Below are 17,296 nucleotides of genomic sequence, written 5' to 3'. Positions count from 1 at the left end.
GCTAACCACTACACCACCGTGCCACCCATTTCCCGAGTTTGACCCAGAATTTGATGTTTGCTCTCCAGGGTTCTAACTAGGCCTTTTCAGTGTATCGGGCCGATACGCAGTGTTTCCTTACCGCTACGCCCACAGCGTTGCCGACACGCCTGTAAAAGTTGCCGCTACACTAATGAAAAGACTCGTCAATCTTGAAAATATGGTCTTTTGCTTAATTTTCTCTTGTTATCCCCATGCAGCAGCAACAGCACACCGCCATGTGAATGTTCTGCTTTCAATTGTAGTAGAGTGCACGCACATCCAACTTTTTACAGGTGCAGGGTAAAAAAGTCCGTCAATTAAAAAGAAAAAAATATACCCGCACACTGTCGCTGCTGCTCTCAGTGATTTTATTGATAGATACACAACGTTTCGACCGTAGTAGGTCTTCGTCAGGTGTTAACAATAACAAAGGGTGGGAGGGGATATATACCCATGAAAATAGGCATTGCTCTCAATTATCCAATCAAGGAGTAAGTAGTATTCATAAACTTATGAGTGTAAAAAATACATACATACAATATATTTTTTATATACAAATTTTACAATACATTGTTCTTATATTTATACTACAAATGTTGTACATTGACAATCTTGGCTTGCTTATTAGAAAAAATAGTAAAAACAGTATCAAAACCCTCCCCCCAAAATCTATTCAAGTGCTACAAAACAAAACAAAGAAGGATTTAAAAAAATAATAAAATAAAAATAAAAAAAATTTCCATATATAAAAAAGCACAAATGTAATAGTCAGACATAGAGTATGGTACAGACTGAATTAATGCATAAAAAAGGCTTGAGGTCAAATTCTTCATTTAGTTCATATGGTGCCATAGTATTGAGGGCGTATATGTGGAAAGTTTCACGTTGTAAGAGTAAGCGTTCGTAATTACCACATCTAGGTGGTTGTTCCACTTTTTCGATGCCCACATAGCGCAGAGAACTAATACTATATCCTGCTTTTCTAAAATGTAGTGCCACAGGGTTTTTTTCATCCCCACATCTTATATTACTACGATATTCACTAATGCATGTACGAAGGGCCCTGCAGGTTTTACCAACATATCCAAGACCACAGGGGCATTTAATTAAATAAACAACAAAATCGGTGCTGCAGGTAATGGCCTGTAAATTATATTTACAAACAAAGGGAACAGCGATGGGAAGCACCATGGCTCCCAACTATGCAAATCTCTATATGGGCCTGTTTGAAAACAAATTTGTCCTGAATCCAGTAATAAACATGTTTTATTCTAATATTCTTCTATATAAATGCTACATTGACGATATCTTTATAATCTGGACAGGGACGACTGACACTCTTAGGCAATTCCACCAGTATCTAAATTCTGCCAATGAACATTTGAACTTTACCCTTGAATTTAGTCCAGTAGAAATTATGGCCCTTTTCCACTACCCTTTTTCAGCTCACTTCAGCTCGCTTCAGCTCACTTCAGCCCGACGCGGCTCGCGTTTCGACTACCAAAAACCAGCACGACTCAGCTCGCTTCAGCCCTGCTTAGCCCCTAAAACTCGCACGGTTTTGGAGTAGGGCTGAAGCGAGCCAAGCCGTGCCGAGTGAGGTTGGGGGCATGAGCAGACACTCCCCTGTGCACTGATTGGTGAGGAGGAGTGTCCTCACATGCCCACACACGCCCTGCGAGCGCGCTGGGATCTGTAAACACCGCAAACCCGGAAGGAGAATAATTACGAATTACGAGAATTTCTGAAGCCTTATGCGCCTCGCCTCATCTATACGCTCTTGCCAGTATCTGTCCGCGTTGTCGGTGACAACAAGCCACAGCACCAAGACCAGCAACACTAACGACTCCATGTCCTCCATGTTTATTGTTTACTATTCGGGTCGTGAGACTACCGCTTAAAAGCTCACTGAATCAGTGACATACAGAGCATCGTGGACGAGTTCGCGGAGCGCAAGGCTCGTCGTATGCCCTTCAAATAATGCGCGCAGTAGGCTATTGATGTTTTATTATGACCAGTGTTGGGCACGTTACTTTCAAAAAGTAATTAGTTATAGTTACTAGTTACTTTTCCCAAAAAGTAACTGAGTTAGTAACGGAGTTACTTTGTCATAAAAGTAACTAATTACCAGGGAAAGTAATTATTCCGTTACATTTTGTCCCCCCCCCCCCAAAAAAAAATCAAATTCAGTTAGTGTAATCATAATAAAAGTGAATGTTAAATGTGTTTAATGACTGAAATGGACACTTAACAGAACCAGTTAGTAACATTATCTACACTATATTAATATTTTTGTGGGACAATGTGAGATAAGACATCTATCAAATGTAATATATTTTTGCAGTTATTAAAATTATGTTACTAATTACTGGCCACTGACGAGGACAAACGCTTTGTTCCTCGACATAATGTGCATTGCACGTAAACACTCTTGCCTTTTATTTCAAGTAATGAAAAGTAATGGCTGTATTTCCAATGTGAAAGTGTCTCGTGTCTCCCCGCCCCACACTAAAGCAGAGTAAAGAAAGGCTGAACGAGCAGCGTGCCAGATGAGAACAGCTTTAATAAAGTAACGCAGAGCATTTTATTGTAAGTAACGGGAACGGCGTTATAACGATGTAAAAAGTAATTAGTTAGATTACTCGTTACTAAAAAAAGTAACGCCGTTAGTAACGCCGTTTATTCTAACGCCGTTATTCCCATCACTGATTATGACCCATGTACAGTATGTCACCTAATGTTTTTTTGTTTCTGAGTTACATGTTCGTTTGAAGGACTTAATGTACAAAATAACATAGTTGCACCCCGTAGTGTTGAAATTGGTAAACACAGTGCATTCAGTGAGGTTTGCACCGCCCTCCTTTTATTTCTGACTCTTCCTGTCACCGTTGCAACCTCTGAGCGCTCATTCGTATGCCCTTCAAATAATGTGCGCAGTATAGGCTATTGATGTTTTATTATGAGCCATGTACAGTATCCTAATGTTTTTTGTTTCTGAGTTACATGTTCGTTTGAAGGACTTGATGTACTAAATAACATAGTTGCACCCGGTAGTGTTGAAATTGGTAAACACCGCAGTTGCAGACATTTTGTAGCCTAAAATGATGTTATGATAAGCTTTAATAAAGGGCCCGGTCATTTGCCCCGCCCCGGCTCTGACTTGTTCCGCCAGTCACTGATGTCACTGTTTGCGCTGCTTAACGACATCACGTGACGTCCACCCACTTTCGCTAACTCCACCCAATGTGTCCACCCACTTCCAGCCAGCACGGTTCAGCGCGGTTGTAGTCGAAATGCAACTCCAACAGCCCCGCTCAGCTCGACTCAGCTCGACTCAGCACGGCACAGCTCAGCCGCGTTTGTAGTGGAAAAGCGGCATTAGTTTCCTAGATGTCAGGATTATCAAACAAGATCTTATTTTACAGACTGATTTATACAGGAAACCTACCAGCAGGAATACTATATTACGGGGAGACAGTTTTCACCCTACTCACCTCATTAAGAGTCTTCCTGTAAGTCAGTTTCACCGGATTAGATGAATATGTAGCTCTGATGCGAGTTATGAACATCAAGCCAAGACTTTAAAAGAGAGATTCTTGGATAGGGGCTATAAACAAGAATGGATTGACTACGTGGCGAATAGATTCAGTACTGTTACTCAGGATGAATCTTTACAGCCTAACACTAAAATAAACTAGATAGAACTCGACGCCAACAGCGTTGATGGGGATGCCCCCGCCTGGTAGACTACATGCCTTATTAAGTTATGATTTGGGGATGGACATTTGACCTCACAGTAATCTTGACCTGGTGAAATTACTTGTATCAGCCTTGGAGACATTGTGTTCACAAGGTTTTCGGACAGACATTTGACCTCACAGTGACTTTGACCTTAGACCTTTTGATCTCAAAATCTAATCAGTTTATCTTTGTCCCAAAATGCACAAATGGTGAAAGTTTGGTGAAATTCCTTTCATCTGCCTTGGAGATATTGTGTTCACAAGGTTTTCGGACAGACAGTTGACCTCACAGGGACCTTGGCCTTAGACCTTTTGATCTCAAAATCTAATCAGTTCATGTTTGTCCCAAAGCGCACGAATGGTGAAAGTTTGGTGAAATTCCTTTCATCTGCCTTGGAGATATCGCGTTCACAAGGTTTCGGGACGGACGAACGGACGGACGGACGGACAACCGGAAAACATAATGCCTCCTGCACCTTACGGTGGCGGAGGCATAAAAATGTTAACTAGAAAAAGCACTCAGAGAGCGCAGACCTCCGCCAAGAATCCTTTAAACTAGATAGAACTTGACGCCAACGGCGTTGATGGGGATGCCTCCGCCCGGTAGACTACACACCTTATTAAGTTGTGATTTGGGGATGGACATTTGACCTCACAGTAATCTTGACCTGGTGAAATTACTTGTAGTAGCCTTGGAGATATTGTGTTCACAAGGTTTTCGGACAGACATTTGTCCAACCAGTGACCTTGACCTTAGACCTTTTGATCTCAAAATCTAATCAGTTCATGTTTGTCCCAAAGCGCACAAATGGTGAAAGTTTGGTGAAATTCCTTTCATTGGCCTTTGCGATATCGTGTTCACAAGGTTTCAGGACGGACGCACGCACGGACGGACGCACGCATGGACAGATGGACAACCCGAAAACATAATGCCTCCTGCACCGTGAGGTGGTGGAGGCATAAAAAGAGTAATCCCATCTTCTGTGTGACTAAATATTCCCCATTGGGATTTGAGTTCAAGAGGATTATACAGAAACATTGGCATATAGTGAAATCTGATCCAAGACTTATCAATGTTTTTAACGAACCACCTAGGTTGGTCTACAGACGCCCACCCAGTATTCGAGACCAGGTAGTGAGAGTCCATATACCGGCTAGCAGACACACAGGAACCATCAACATCCCAGATGGGAACTACAAATGTGGGGGCTGCGCACAGTGTGGCTATACCACAGAATGTAAGACATACACATCCACATAGTGGTAAGCATTTGAAGATCCGTGGGGTCATTACCCGCAGCACCGATTTTGTTGTTTATTTAATTAAATGCCCCTGTGGTCTTGGATATGTTGGTAAAACCTGCAGGGCCCTTCGTACACGCATTAGTGAACATCGTAGTAATATAAGATGTGGGGATGAAAAAAACCCTGTGGCACTACATTTTAGAAAAGCAGGATATAGTATTAGTTCTCTGCGCTATGTGGGCATTGAAAAAGTGGAACAACCACCTAGATGTGGTAATTACGAACGCTTACTCTTACAACGTGAAACTTTCCACATATACGCCCTCAATACTATGGCACCATATGAACTAAATGAAGAGTTTGACCTCAAGCCTTTTTTATGCATTAATTCAGTCTGTACCATACTCTATGTCTGACTATCACATTTGTGCTTTTTTATATATGGAAATTTTTTTATTTTAATTTTATTTTTTTAAAATCCTTCTTTGTTTTGTTTTTTGTTTTGTAGCACTTGAATAGATTTTGGGGGGAGGGTTTTGATACGGTTTTTACTATTTTTTCTCATAAGTAAGCCAAGATTGTCAATGTACAACATTTGTAGTATTAATATAAGAACAATGTATTGTAAAATTTGTTTATAAAAAAATGTATGTATGTATTTTTTACACTCATAAGTTTATGAATACTACTTACTCCTTGATTGGATAATTGAGAGCAATGCCTATTTTCATGGGTATACATCCCCTCCCACCCTTTGTTATTGTTAACACCTGACGAAGACCTACTACAGTCGAAACGTTGTGTATCTATCAATAAAATCACTGAGAGCAGCAGCGACAGTGTGCGGGTATATTTTTTTCTTTTTAATGTTCTATGTTCAGATATCCTCCGCTCCCCGTCCACATTAGCGCCCAATGCATCGCTGCCTGAGTAGTTCCATGTGGAGATCGTCACCGATCATGCTAGTCTGATTTACCTCCTTCCTTATGCTGTGTTTGCGGTAAAGTGCCATCCGTGTTAAGAGCCGCTTATGCTCCATGCATGTAATACGTGCCAGTCCCTGAGTTAGATCTGGATAGTCATGTGTTGTAATTGAATGGCTGAAGCTGAAAATAAAGCTGGCACTTGGTGAGAATCAACTGGCTGCTTTATTCTTATTCCATAAATATGTCCCCAATATCATTGAGTATTAATTATAAGTCATGTTCAATCAAAAACAATCACAGCAACTTTTGGTAAAAAAAAAAATCTCATTAATATTACCAAAAGTGACTTTCAGGGAGGTCATCTCCGAGCATGTAGAACCCGTGTGCTTTCGGGGGCCTAAGGTGGCCCCCAAACTCCTGGCTGTTATGACTGGTGCCACTATGCTGATATTTTGGTCTAGTTAGAACCCTGTTCTCTGGTCTATAGTAAAATCACAAACGCATACATGCACGTTGTCTCAAAAAAAAAGTGTGAAACATACAGGTCCCAATGTTGGTGGCAGGACATCATGTGACATACTGATTCACAAGAGTTACTGCTCGATCCTGCTGCATGTGCAACAGGAACAATCCTGGAAACTTTTTGACCTAGTACTTATAATGCGCATAAATAAATTGCTGGTTTGATATTTGTTTAATATTTCAGGTAGAGATGGGTCCCTTTAAGCACACAGTGGATGATGGGCTAGATGTGCGTAAAGCAGCCTTTGAATGCATGTACACGCTACTGGATCACTGCCTGGAGTGTCTGGACATCTTCGAGTTCCTCAACCATGTGGAGGAAGGCCTCAAAGACCACTATGACATTAGAGTGAGTATACTGATGATACCATGTCACATGATTCCATGCCATCCATATTTTTATCCCCCACCTCAACAAAGTTTGGCGGGGGATATAGAAACGGGTTCCGTCCGTCCATCCAGTCATGTTTTCATTTCCGGGCCATATCTTTAAAACTATTGAAGACATCTTCATGAAACTTTGTATACATATCAAGCAACATGTGAACTGGTGCCTTTTCCTATTTTGGATTTTTGAAAAAAAAGTATTTTTCAAATTTTTACATAAAAAATAGATTTTGACTTCGTTTCTAGCATATATCCAAAACTATTCATGATACGGATTTGAAACTTGGTATACATGTTAACAAGGTGATGTAAATGTATCTTTTCATACCAAGATATTTGAGAAAGTTTACTTTTTCACGTTTCCATGGAACCAATTTCAGACTTAGTCTCTCAGGTAGGGGGTCTTAGGGGTAGGTTTTGTTTCCAGAGCAGAACTTGAAAACTATGAGTGGTATGGTCTTTGAAAGTTGGTATATGTGTTGATTTAAGTAATATATATGTGCCTTTTGATACTAAGAAATGTGAGAAATTTAAATTTTTAGCTCACCTGGACCAGGGTCCGGTGGGCTTATGCCATGGACTGCTGAGATCAGTGTAAAGAGGTAGGGTTGGTTTCCTAAAGCAGAACTTGAGAAATGTGACAAATAATATCTTGAAACTTGGTATATAGTTGGTATATAGGGCGGGGGATATAGACAACTCTGTCTTCTTGTTTATTTTAAATAATTTGACACAACCCAGTTCCTTGAAAAATAATTGACTGTACTTTGTTTTATATGGGCAGTGGTTAGACCCAGCTTGGAGCTGGTCTAGAATGGAGACGTAAGACGTGTCCTTCCCTCCACTAGTCTGGGTGCTCACCTTGGGCAAGTGTCAGCACACCCTAAGCCTCCCATTGCTGGGGTTACGGTGTGCATGTTTACTCTCTTGGCGAGACCCCTGGCAGGACTGTTTGTCATTGCGGCATCAGTCCTGGCACAACAGCTACAGGATCGTGACATCCTCCGAGGGCAGTTGCATTGGTGAATCCCACCTCTCTTCTGGCTAGTCACTGCGACCATTTGAGATATCGTCCTGGTCTCACCTTGCCAGTTCATATTATTCTCAACTGGTGGAGAGGGCTGCCCTGGCAACCTGCAAACCCCACAGTAGCCTTACAAATATTTTGCAAGCAAATCCAAATTCATGAACTCTCAAAGACAAAGAAAACCATACTGGCTAGACGTCGCCCAAGATAAAAAGTTTCAATCTACTCTTAAATTAAATTTTGCTTCGTGGAATGTTAGAACCATGCTAGACTGGAAAAAGCATGATAGACCCGAATGTAGAAGCGCTATTATCGCTCGGGAATTAATCAAATTCAATATAGATATTGCAGCTCTAAGTGAAATTCGACTTGGTGACAGTGGCTCCATCAAGGAAGAAGCAGGTTACACGATTTTTTGGAGTGGAAAAACCTCTGGTAACAAGAGTGAGTCTGGGGTTGCCTTAGCTATTAAGAATGATATAGTTGCCAAACTGACCGAAGATCCTAAGCCAGTAAATGACAGATTGATGACCCTTAGGCTTCCCCTCACAAACAGCAGGTACCTAAGTTTGATTGCCATCTATGCTCCTACTATGTCCAACAGTACAGAAAGCATCATACAGTTCTGTGATGTGCTGGATCAGACCTTGAAAACTGTGCACAAAGCTGACAAAATCATTCTTTTGGGTGACTTCAATGCTAGAGTTGATCAGGATGATGCAATTTGGCCAAATGTGCTGGGAAAATTTGGAACCAGTAAAACGAACTCAAATAGTGAGCTTCTGTTATCCATCTGTACTGAACATCAGCTCGGTATCACAAACTCGTGTTTTAAGCACAAAGACGTACACAAGCATTCATGGATGCACCCATGATCCAAACACTGGCATCTGATTGATTTCATTATCACCCATCAATGTGATCTTGGTAACTTCCTTGATGCCAGAGCCATGCGAGGTGCTAATTGTAGCACAGATCACATCATGATACGATCAAAAACCAGGCTGAAAGTGAGACAAATGATGAAGAAAGGACGTCAATGTACATGCAAACTTGATGTAAACAAAACTAAGAAAAACAAAGCAAGACATGTCCTACAAGAGAAGTTGAGCCAGAGCTTGTGGGTGGTAAGAGAGCAACTGGACTTGCTTGAAGATTCTTGAAGATGTTTCACCTCTCATCCGAAAGGCTTCTTCAGTTCTGTCTGACTGGTAGGGAGCATCAGGTATTTATCCTCTCATGGATGAAAAGCTCATCTAAGGTGTCATTAGTCACGTTTACATGCACATCCAAATCGAGCTGCTGTCGGTAATCGAGCTGAAGGTCCCAGCAGGGTGCCAGAGAAATCCAATCCTACATGCACACAATGAAATCGGGCTATTGTGTGAGGTGCATTGTGCACCCGAGCCACAGGTGGCGCAACACGCCCCATCGTGTTGGTACACTTCCGGTTGTCGTCATGAAGAAGAGCTATTCAAGAGTGTAAACAAAGTTATCAGTTCCGTGTTCTCCATTGCACGTTTTTCTCCCGTCCATGAATTTTAATATATTCAACTCCTTAAGCTGAATGAGCATGAACTCTGTCTCCTCATTGCTCCAGAAGTGCACGTTTCTGCTTGCCTGTGGCAGTGGGGGCGTGGTCAAGCGCCGGTCTGTGACAGGAGGGCGGAGCCAGGGAAGGTGAGTGGCAGAATCACTTCACCTGACGGTAATTAACCTGTGTTTGTGTGTCTTCCCAGTAACCGCGCCCTATTTAAGGAGGCAGAGGGGAGAGCTCATCCCAGGACTAGAACACAGCGCGCGCGCGTGTTTTTCTCTCAAGAATAAAAGTAGGCTGTTAAACTGAAAAGTCTGACAATAAAAAGCCTATTAGTACCAGAAGCTTTGTCCTGCCGTCCTCTGTGCTCCACCCACACTTCAGAGAGCTCTACATCGCCATTTTCTCTTCTTCGTTTGTTCCTCCTGACCTCTTCTGCTGCTCGCTACTACTGTTGTCATGCCGACCGAGGCTGTTGTGTTTCCCGCTTGTGGTCTCGTCACTCGTCACTTCCGGAAGTAGCTCGACAACTAGCTCGATAGGGTATACATGCACAAAGTAGCTCGGCAGAAATCGCATAAACTAGGTCGTGTAGCTCGAGTCCGAGAAATCAAGTTCGGTTCAATTTCAGCCGAATTAAGGTGTATACATGGCATTTTGAACTTCGATTTCAGTCGAGCAACGGCAGAAATTCGATTCTCTCTATGTGCATGTAAACGTAGTGATTGAGTCATCCTGTTGGTGTGGGTCACTGGGGGCTGGTTGTGAACAGCCTCGAGAGTCGTTAGGATGATCAGTGGATTGCCCGTTAGGGTGATCAATGGAATGCTGATTCTCTCTGTCCTCCTGTGAGTCACTGAACAGCTGGGTTTTGGTGTGCATTCAGTTGTCTAGGAAGTGTGCCAAGGACTGCATTGTAGGTGGCTGATAAATGATGTCTTAGACCCCCACCTCTGTTCAGTGATGGCCGTTCCAGGTTGACAAAAATGGCTTCTTTAACTCCTCGCTCATACCAACGATCCTCTCTGGCTAAAATGCGTACGTTGCAATCCTGAAATGAGTGTCCTTTGTTGTTAAGATGAAGGTAGACAGCAGAGTCCTGGCCTGAGGAACTGGCTCTCCTGTGTTGAGCCATGTGCCTGTGAAGCGGTTGTTTTGTTTCCCCAATATACGAGTCCGTGCATTCCTCACTGCACTGAATGGCATACATTACGTTGTCCTGTTTGTGTCTGGGTATTCTGTCCTTATGGTGGACCAGTTTCTTTCAGACCCAGTAACACCCTGAAGCAGAAACTGGTCCACCATAAGGACAGAATACCCAGACACAAACAGGACAATGTAGTGTATGCCATTCAGTGCAGTGAGGAATGCACGGACTCGTATATTGTGGAAACAATACAACCGCTTCACAGGCGCATGGCTCAACACAGGAGAGCCAGTTCCTCAGGCCAGGACTCTGCTGTCTACCTTCATCTTAACAACAAAGGACACTCATTTCAGGATTGCAACGTACGCATTTTAGCCAGAGAGGATCGTTGGTATGAGCGAGGAGTTAAAGAAGCCAGTTTTGTCAACCTGGAACGGGCATCACTGAACAGAGGTGGGGGTCTAAGACATCATTTATCAGCCACCTACAATGCAGTCCTTGGCACACTTCCCAGACAAATGAATGCACACCAAAACCCAGCTGTTCAGTGACTCACAGGAGGACAGAGAGAATCAGCATTCCATTGATCACCCTAACGGGCAATCCACTGATCATCCTAACGACTCTCGAGGCCGTTCACAACCAGCCCCCAGTGACCCACACCAACAGGATGACTCAGTGACACCTTAGATGAGCTTTTCATCCATGAGAGGATAAATACCTGATGCTCCCTACCAGTCAGACAGAACTGAAGAAGCCTTTCGGCTGAGAGGTGAAACATCTTCAAGAATCTTCAAGCAAGTCCAGTTGATCTCTTTTACCACCCACAGTTTGCTATGACCTGGATGACTGAGAATCTTCACAGACATGACTCAGAGCTTGATTAACATCTCTGGTTCCGTGGAAGAGAAGTGGGCTTTTTTTTAAGTCAACTGTGTATGATGCATCCAAACAGGTACTGGGCTTTGCCACGCAAAAACACGAGGACTGGTTTGATGAGAATCACAACGAACTTGGCAAGCTTTTGCAGGAAACCAGTCCTGATCAAATATGCTTAATCATAATACCAGATCCAACAAAGCAAAGTACAAGCACTTTTCACAACCACTTCAGCGGAGATGTCGTGAACTGAAAAATGAGTGGTGGCAGGCTAAAGCTGCTGAACTTCAAGAGAAGGCAGACAAGAACGATACTAAAGGTTTTTATCAAGGTCTCAAAGCAGTGTGGGGTCCAAGAGTTTCCTACCATGATCAGCTCTTTGCTTCTGCCAACATTACACTGCTCACTGAGAAACAAGATATTCTCTCTAGGTGGACTGAACACTTCAACACACTTCTAAACGTGACAACCACAGTCGATCCCAGTGTCCCTGAGAGTGTGGGCCAAGCCCCTATTCAACACTGGATGGATGAATGCCCAGATCTTGTTGAAGTCAATAGAGCCATTCAAATGTTACGTGGCGGAAAATCTCCAGGAGCTGACGGGATCCATTCAGAAGTGTTAAAAAGTGGTGGTCTGGTGCTAACTCAGACTCTGCACGAGATTATTTCAGAGTCATGGCACTCTGGTAAGCCTCCATAAGACTGGAAGGATGCTCAACTTATCACCCTATTCAAAAAAGGTGATCGTCGCCTATGCGAGAATTATCGTGGAATCTCTCTACTCTCGATTCCTGGGAAAGTATTTGCATGCATCCTTCTCAACAGACTCTCTAAGCATGCAGAAACTTTCTTACCCGAAGCTCAGTGTGGGTTCCGTGCAGGCAGAGGCACAGTTGACATGATATTCTCCTTGAAGCAAATTCAAGAGAAATGTATAGAACAAGGAATGCAACTCTACATGGTCTTCGTTGACTTCATGAAGACATTTGATACTGTCAACAGAACAGCCTTGTGGATTATTCTACGAAAGCTTGGTTGTCCTGATCACTTTACCGACCTTGTATCTGCCTTACATACAGGTATGAAAGCTTTAGTTAGCGTGAAAGGGGAGCTCTCCTTTCCTTTTGAAGTCAACAATGGAGTAAAACAAGGGTGTATGCTTGCCCCTACTCTTTTCTCTATCTACCTAGCTGTGATTTTAAACCATGCCTTCCAAGATTACGTGCAGGGTGTCTGGATTCAAAGCAGACCTGGTGCTGACCTATTCAACATCAACCAATTCAAATCTGTGAGATACACCCAAAAGGTGCTGGTACGCGAACTTATGTATGCTGTTGATACTGCCTTCATTGTCCATAGCTACAGTGATGCCCAGGATATAATATCTCACTTTGCCAAAGCTGCCAAGGAGTTTGGGCTGAAGATCAACATCAAAAAGACTGAGGTACTATATCAACCTCCCCCTGGAACTACAGAGACTGGTCAGGATATTGTATTAGATGGCGTAAATCTTGCCAAGGTCACTAGATTCAAATATCTTGGCTCAACTGTAACATCAAATAATAGAATTCACACAGAACTCCAGATTCGCATGTCCCATGCATCTAGAGCATTTGGTAGGCTCAAGGAGAGGCTTTGGTATAATAAGGATTTAACTTTAAATACCAAATGTGCAATGTACCGAGCCATCGTACTTTCCACTCTTCTTTATGGTGTGGAATCCTGGACAGTTTAAAGCCTCAGCCCAAAAACTTAATGCATACATGATGCGACAGCTCCATCAAATCCTGGGCATTAAATGGTGGCATTATGTCTCTAACAGTACCATTCTCGAAAGGACCTCCTTGCCCAGCATGTATGACATTCTGATTAGTAGAAATCTTTGCTGGACTGGTCATGTTAACAGAATGCCCAACTACAGACTGCCAAAGCTCATCCTCTTCTCCCAACTGGAAGATGGTACCAGAGGAGTTGGTCATCCCAAGCTCCGGTTCAAAGATACAGTAAAACGCAACTTGAAAGAAAGGAACATTCCTCTTAACTCTTGGCAGCGACTGTCCAATCAAAGAACAACTTGGAGAGTGATGATTCAGAGGAAGATTTAGTCGTCATCGGAATCGATGGACAGCACTACTACTATACTTTGTTTTATAGCAGTGTTGTGAATAAGAGCAGCTCTGAAAATAGTACCAGCTGTACTCATCCCATCATCGAATTCTGATCCAAGTTTTATTCCTTACAGATTCTGAATGTTCATACTCTACCAGTTGTTTTCTTTTCTTTTTGTTCTTATGGATGTGACATATAGCAGAAGCAATTATAAACGTAGTCAGTTATTAAACAGGTATGGTCTTCTATGAAGAACTGGATGAGTAAGGTAAAATGAGTATAATTTTTATTTTACACTTTGTAATTTTATAAGAAATATTATGTATTCCTAGGCAGGTGTGCAATGATAAAAAAAAAAAAAACCCAGGAACTTATAAATTGAGTAAGGCACACTTCCAGCTTTCTATCAGCTCTGTCTGGCTTGTGGTATGCCACCTTCTTTAGCTGCTATACCCACACCACGTAGGCATTTTTCCAAACACAACCCTTTTTTTCCCCCTTGCATACAGCTGGGTGTTTGCATACCCTTACTTTGAATGAAGAAATGAGGTCAAAATTTTTAACTCTCAAAACTGTCTGTGAATTTTATGTATGTTTCAAAGATGTGTTCATTATCAAACGTAACACAGTGGTATGATATTAACTCTAAGACAATCAAAATAACACTGCTCCAAAATACATTTTCATTCAAATTTTTCATGTCTTTGTATGATAACCCACCCATCCATCCATTATCTGGAGCCACTTATCCTGTTCTGGGGGCAAGCTGGAGCCTATCCCAGCTGATTATGGGTGAGAGGCGAGGTACACCCTGGACAAGTCACCAGGTCATCGCAGGGCTGACACAGAGACACAGACAACCATTCACACTCACACCTACGGTCAATTTAGAGTCACCAATTAGCCTAACCTGCATTGGACTTTGAGGGAAACCCACGCAGACACATCGAGAACATGCAAACTCCACACAGAAAGGCCCCCGTCGGCCGCTGGGCTCAAACCCAGGACCTTCTTGCTGTGAGGTGACAGTGCTAAAGGCCCGGTCCCACTGGCCGATGGACACAAAACGTATGCAAAAAGGACACAGCGGACGAGCAAAATTTCGGGGGTGGCTCTATCCGTTTTCATCCGCTCCAGAAATGGACAAAATTGGCGAAAATTTGCGAAAACAGAACGGAAAAGAACGGACGTGGGTAGTATATAGCGGGGATGTTAAACGCATGTTCATAGGAAGCCTAGCGGATGAAAGCGGATGGAAGTGGATGACAGCTCCGAAGGGGTTACCGGTGGTAACTGAGAAGCGGACGCATAGCAGAAAGAGCGGATGCATAGCAGATGAAAGGGATGCATCACGTACGCCTAACGGAAACAAAGGGGATGTTGCGCGGATGTATATCGGATGCAGACCGTTCACTGCGCATGCGGGGGGTATGAATTGCGTCTGCTCCGCGGATATAAAGGGATGCAGCACGCACGCCGTCAGCATAAAGCGGAAAGACGTGCTGGCGGCTACATCGATACATCTCTACTACTAGATGATTTTCTCCCCCTTTTTATACAAAATATCGATTGTCCGCTAGGTGTCCTTCTACATACTCTAGACATACTCCAGACATCCTAAATATACGAGATACATCCCAGATATAAACGCTTTGTCTGTTTTGAATACTTTATATACGAGATGCATACGCTTACATCCTTTCTATTTCCGTGCTACTAACGATGAATAGACGTTTCATGTACCTTATCTTTCCTCCCTCTTTCCGTTTTCAGCTGCAGCGGATGTGAGTTGCGAGGATGCCCAGAGGATGCAGAGAGGATACAGCAGACGTTTAACGGATGATGACGGACATAGAACGTTTGTTGCTCGTATATGTCGCGGATTTACATCGTACACGGCGGAAAGTTCATCCGTTCTAAAAGTTTTGTGCAGCTCAAAACTTTTTGCGCGGATGAAATCACAGTGGACGGATGCTCGATGGATAGAGCGTATGAAGCACGTATGCAATGAGTACACAACGGATGCATAGCGTTTTCCAACGGATGGCAAAGATTTTTTTACGTTTTACATCCTCTTTGCATCCGTAAGTGCAGTGGGACCGGGCCTTAACCACTACACCACCATGCCACCCCGTATATGATAATATTTTTGGTAAACCAGAGAAAGTGTTGAATCCTTTTTGCTTGTATCTCCAACAGATTGCTTGGGTATCAATGATGTTTTCTTAAATCAGAGATCATACCTTCTATTTTATTCTATCCACATTCACTGGATATGAGCAATCATACACTCTGATTGGCTATTACTACTAATAGGCTATCGGCTCATATACCATGAAGAGAAGAACAAAATGGCAGAGCGTTTTGCTGAACCAACCAAGGACGAAAAAAAACCTGTTCAAAGTTTGAAGCTTAAATTTTTTTCGATAAACGTTTTCATTCATCAACTGTTGATGGAAATCTTGTCAAATTTGAATATTTTACTACGCATGTATATAAGTTGTCACGTATCTGCTAAGCGGAAATTATTTTATCAGAGATTTTGTATAAAACTTATTTATTGAATTTGCAAAAAAAAAAAGCTAGTTTTTCAAAATCCAGTGAACATGGATATAAGTAGTTATTCCTCTCAATCTGGTCATACATGGCTTATAGCCAACTTGGGGCTACGTGCCTCGTCGGCTATCAGCTCATTATTCAATACGACTTGATTTCATGGAATAAGTGTTAAATATACAGTGATTTAAATCACCAGAGCTTTATCTCAACTATAACCCATTTCTAAACGTATTTCGAAAATACATTTAAAAGGTTGACAAGGAATTGCTTTTTCCAGTACATTATTAAATAACCGATACCTTCACTGTTCCCCAGATGTTAACTTTCATCATGTTGGCCAGACTTGCCTCTTTATGTCCGTCAGCTGTTGTGCAAAGGTTGGACCGTCTTGTGGAGCCTCTTAGAGCTACATGTACAACAAAGGTCAGTCCTAGCTGGCAAGACACATCAGCCATGGTGTGCCTAATAAGAGGAACAAATCCTACATTTCCCCCATTGTTCAGGTAAAGGCTGGCTCTGTGAAGCAGGAGTTTGAGAAACAGGAGGAGCTCAAGCGATCAGCAATGCGTGCCGTGGCAGCTCTTCTGTCCATCAGAGATGTGGAGAAAAGCCCAGCGATGGCCGACTTTGCCACACAAATCAGAACCAATGCAGAGATGGCTACCATTTTCGAAAGCGTCCAAGGAGACCCCATATCAGGGGCTGTGGAGTCGATGGACACTAGTTAGGACTTTCAGCCGAGAGTATGCACTTGTGTATGATTTATTAAAGTAATTACACTGGTCTTCCGTGTGCTTATGGTTTAGTGTGGTAATCCTCAGCAAAAGCGCAAGTTAATGCATAATTTTTGCACTGAATTGAGCCTTTCCCTTAAGCAGCACAAGGTAAAACTGACCGACAGAAAAAGTTTGAATCAAGATTCTCATGTTTATACAAATTGGTTGTCGCAATAAGCAAGATTTACAGTTGTGCTCATAAGTTTACATACCCTGGCAGAATCTGATTCTTCAACCATTTTTCAGAGAATATGAATGAGAACACAAAAACATCTTTTCCACTCATGCTTAGTGGTTGGGTGAAACCATTTGTCGTCAAACAACTGTTTTCTCTTTTTAAAATCATAATGACAAATGACCCTAATCAAAAGTTCACATACCCTGGTGATCTTGGCCTGATAATATGCACAGAAGTTGAC

At 42.5% G+C, this 17,296-nt stretch overlaps 1 protein-coding gene across 1 annotated transcript in view; it reads left to right on the top strand.

Moving 5' to 3' along the window:
* The window catches only part of cand2 (cullin-associated and neddylation-dissociated 2 (putative)), a 33,506-nt gene extending 16,631 nt beyond the window's left edge, over positions 1-16,875 (top strand). The window contains exons 13-15 of the mRNA XM_060911017.1: positions 6,639-6,803; positions 16,417-16,524; positions 16,605-16,875. Coding sequence (XP_060767000.1) covers positions 6,639-6,803; positions 16,417-16,524; positions 16,605-16,829 — 498 coding nt within the window. The 3' untranslated portion in view covers positions 16,830-16,875. The remainder of the gene's footprint in view (positions 1-6,638; positions 6,804-16,416; positions 16,525-16,604) is intronic.
* Positions 16,876-17,296: the final 421 nt, after the last annotated feature.

The sequence above is a fragment of the Neoarius graeffei genome, chromosome 26, assembly GCF_027579695.1.
Source record: "Neoarius graeffei isolate fNeoGra1 chromosome 26, fNeoGra1.pri, whole genome shotgun sequence".
In the NCBI taxonomy this organism is placed as follows: Eukaryota; Metazoa; Chordata; class Actinopteri; order Siluriformes; family Ariidae; genus Neoarius; species Neoarius graeffei.
The sequence above is the reverse complement of the archived record's forward strand: the minus strand, read 5'-3'. Positions and strand labels throughout refer to the sequence as shown.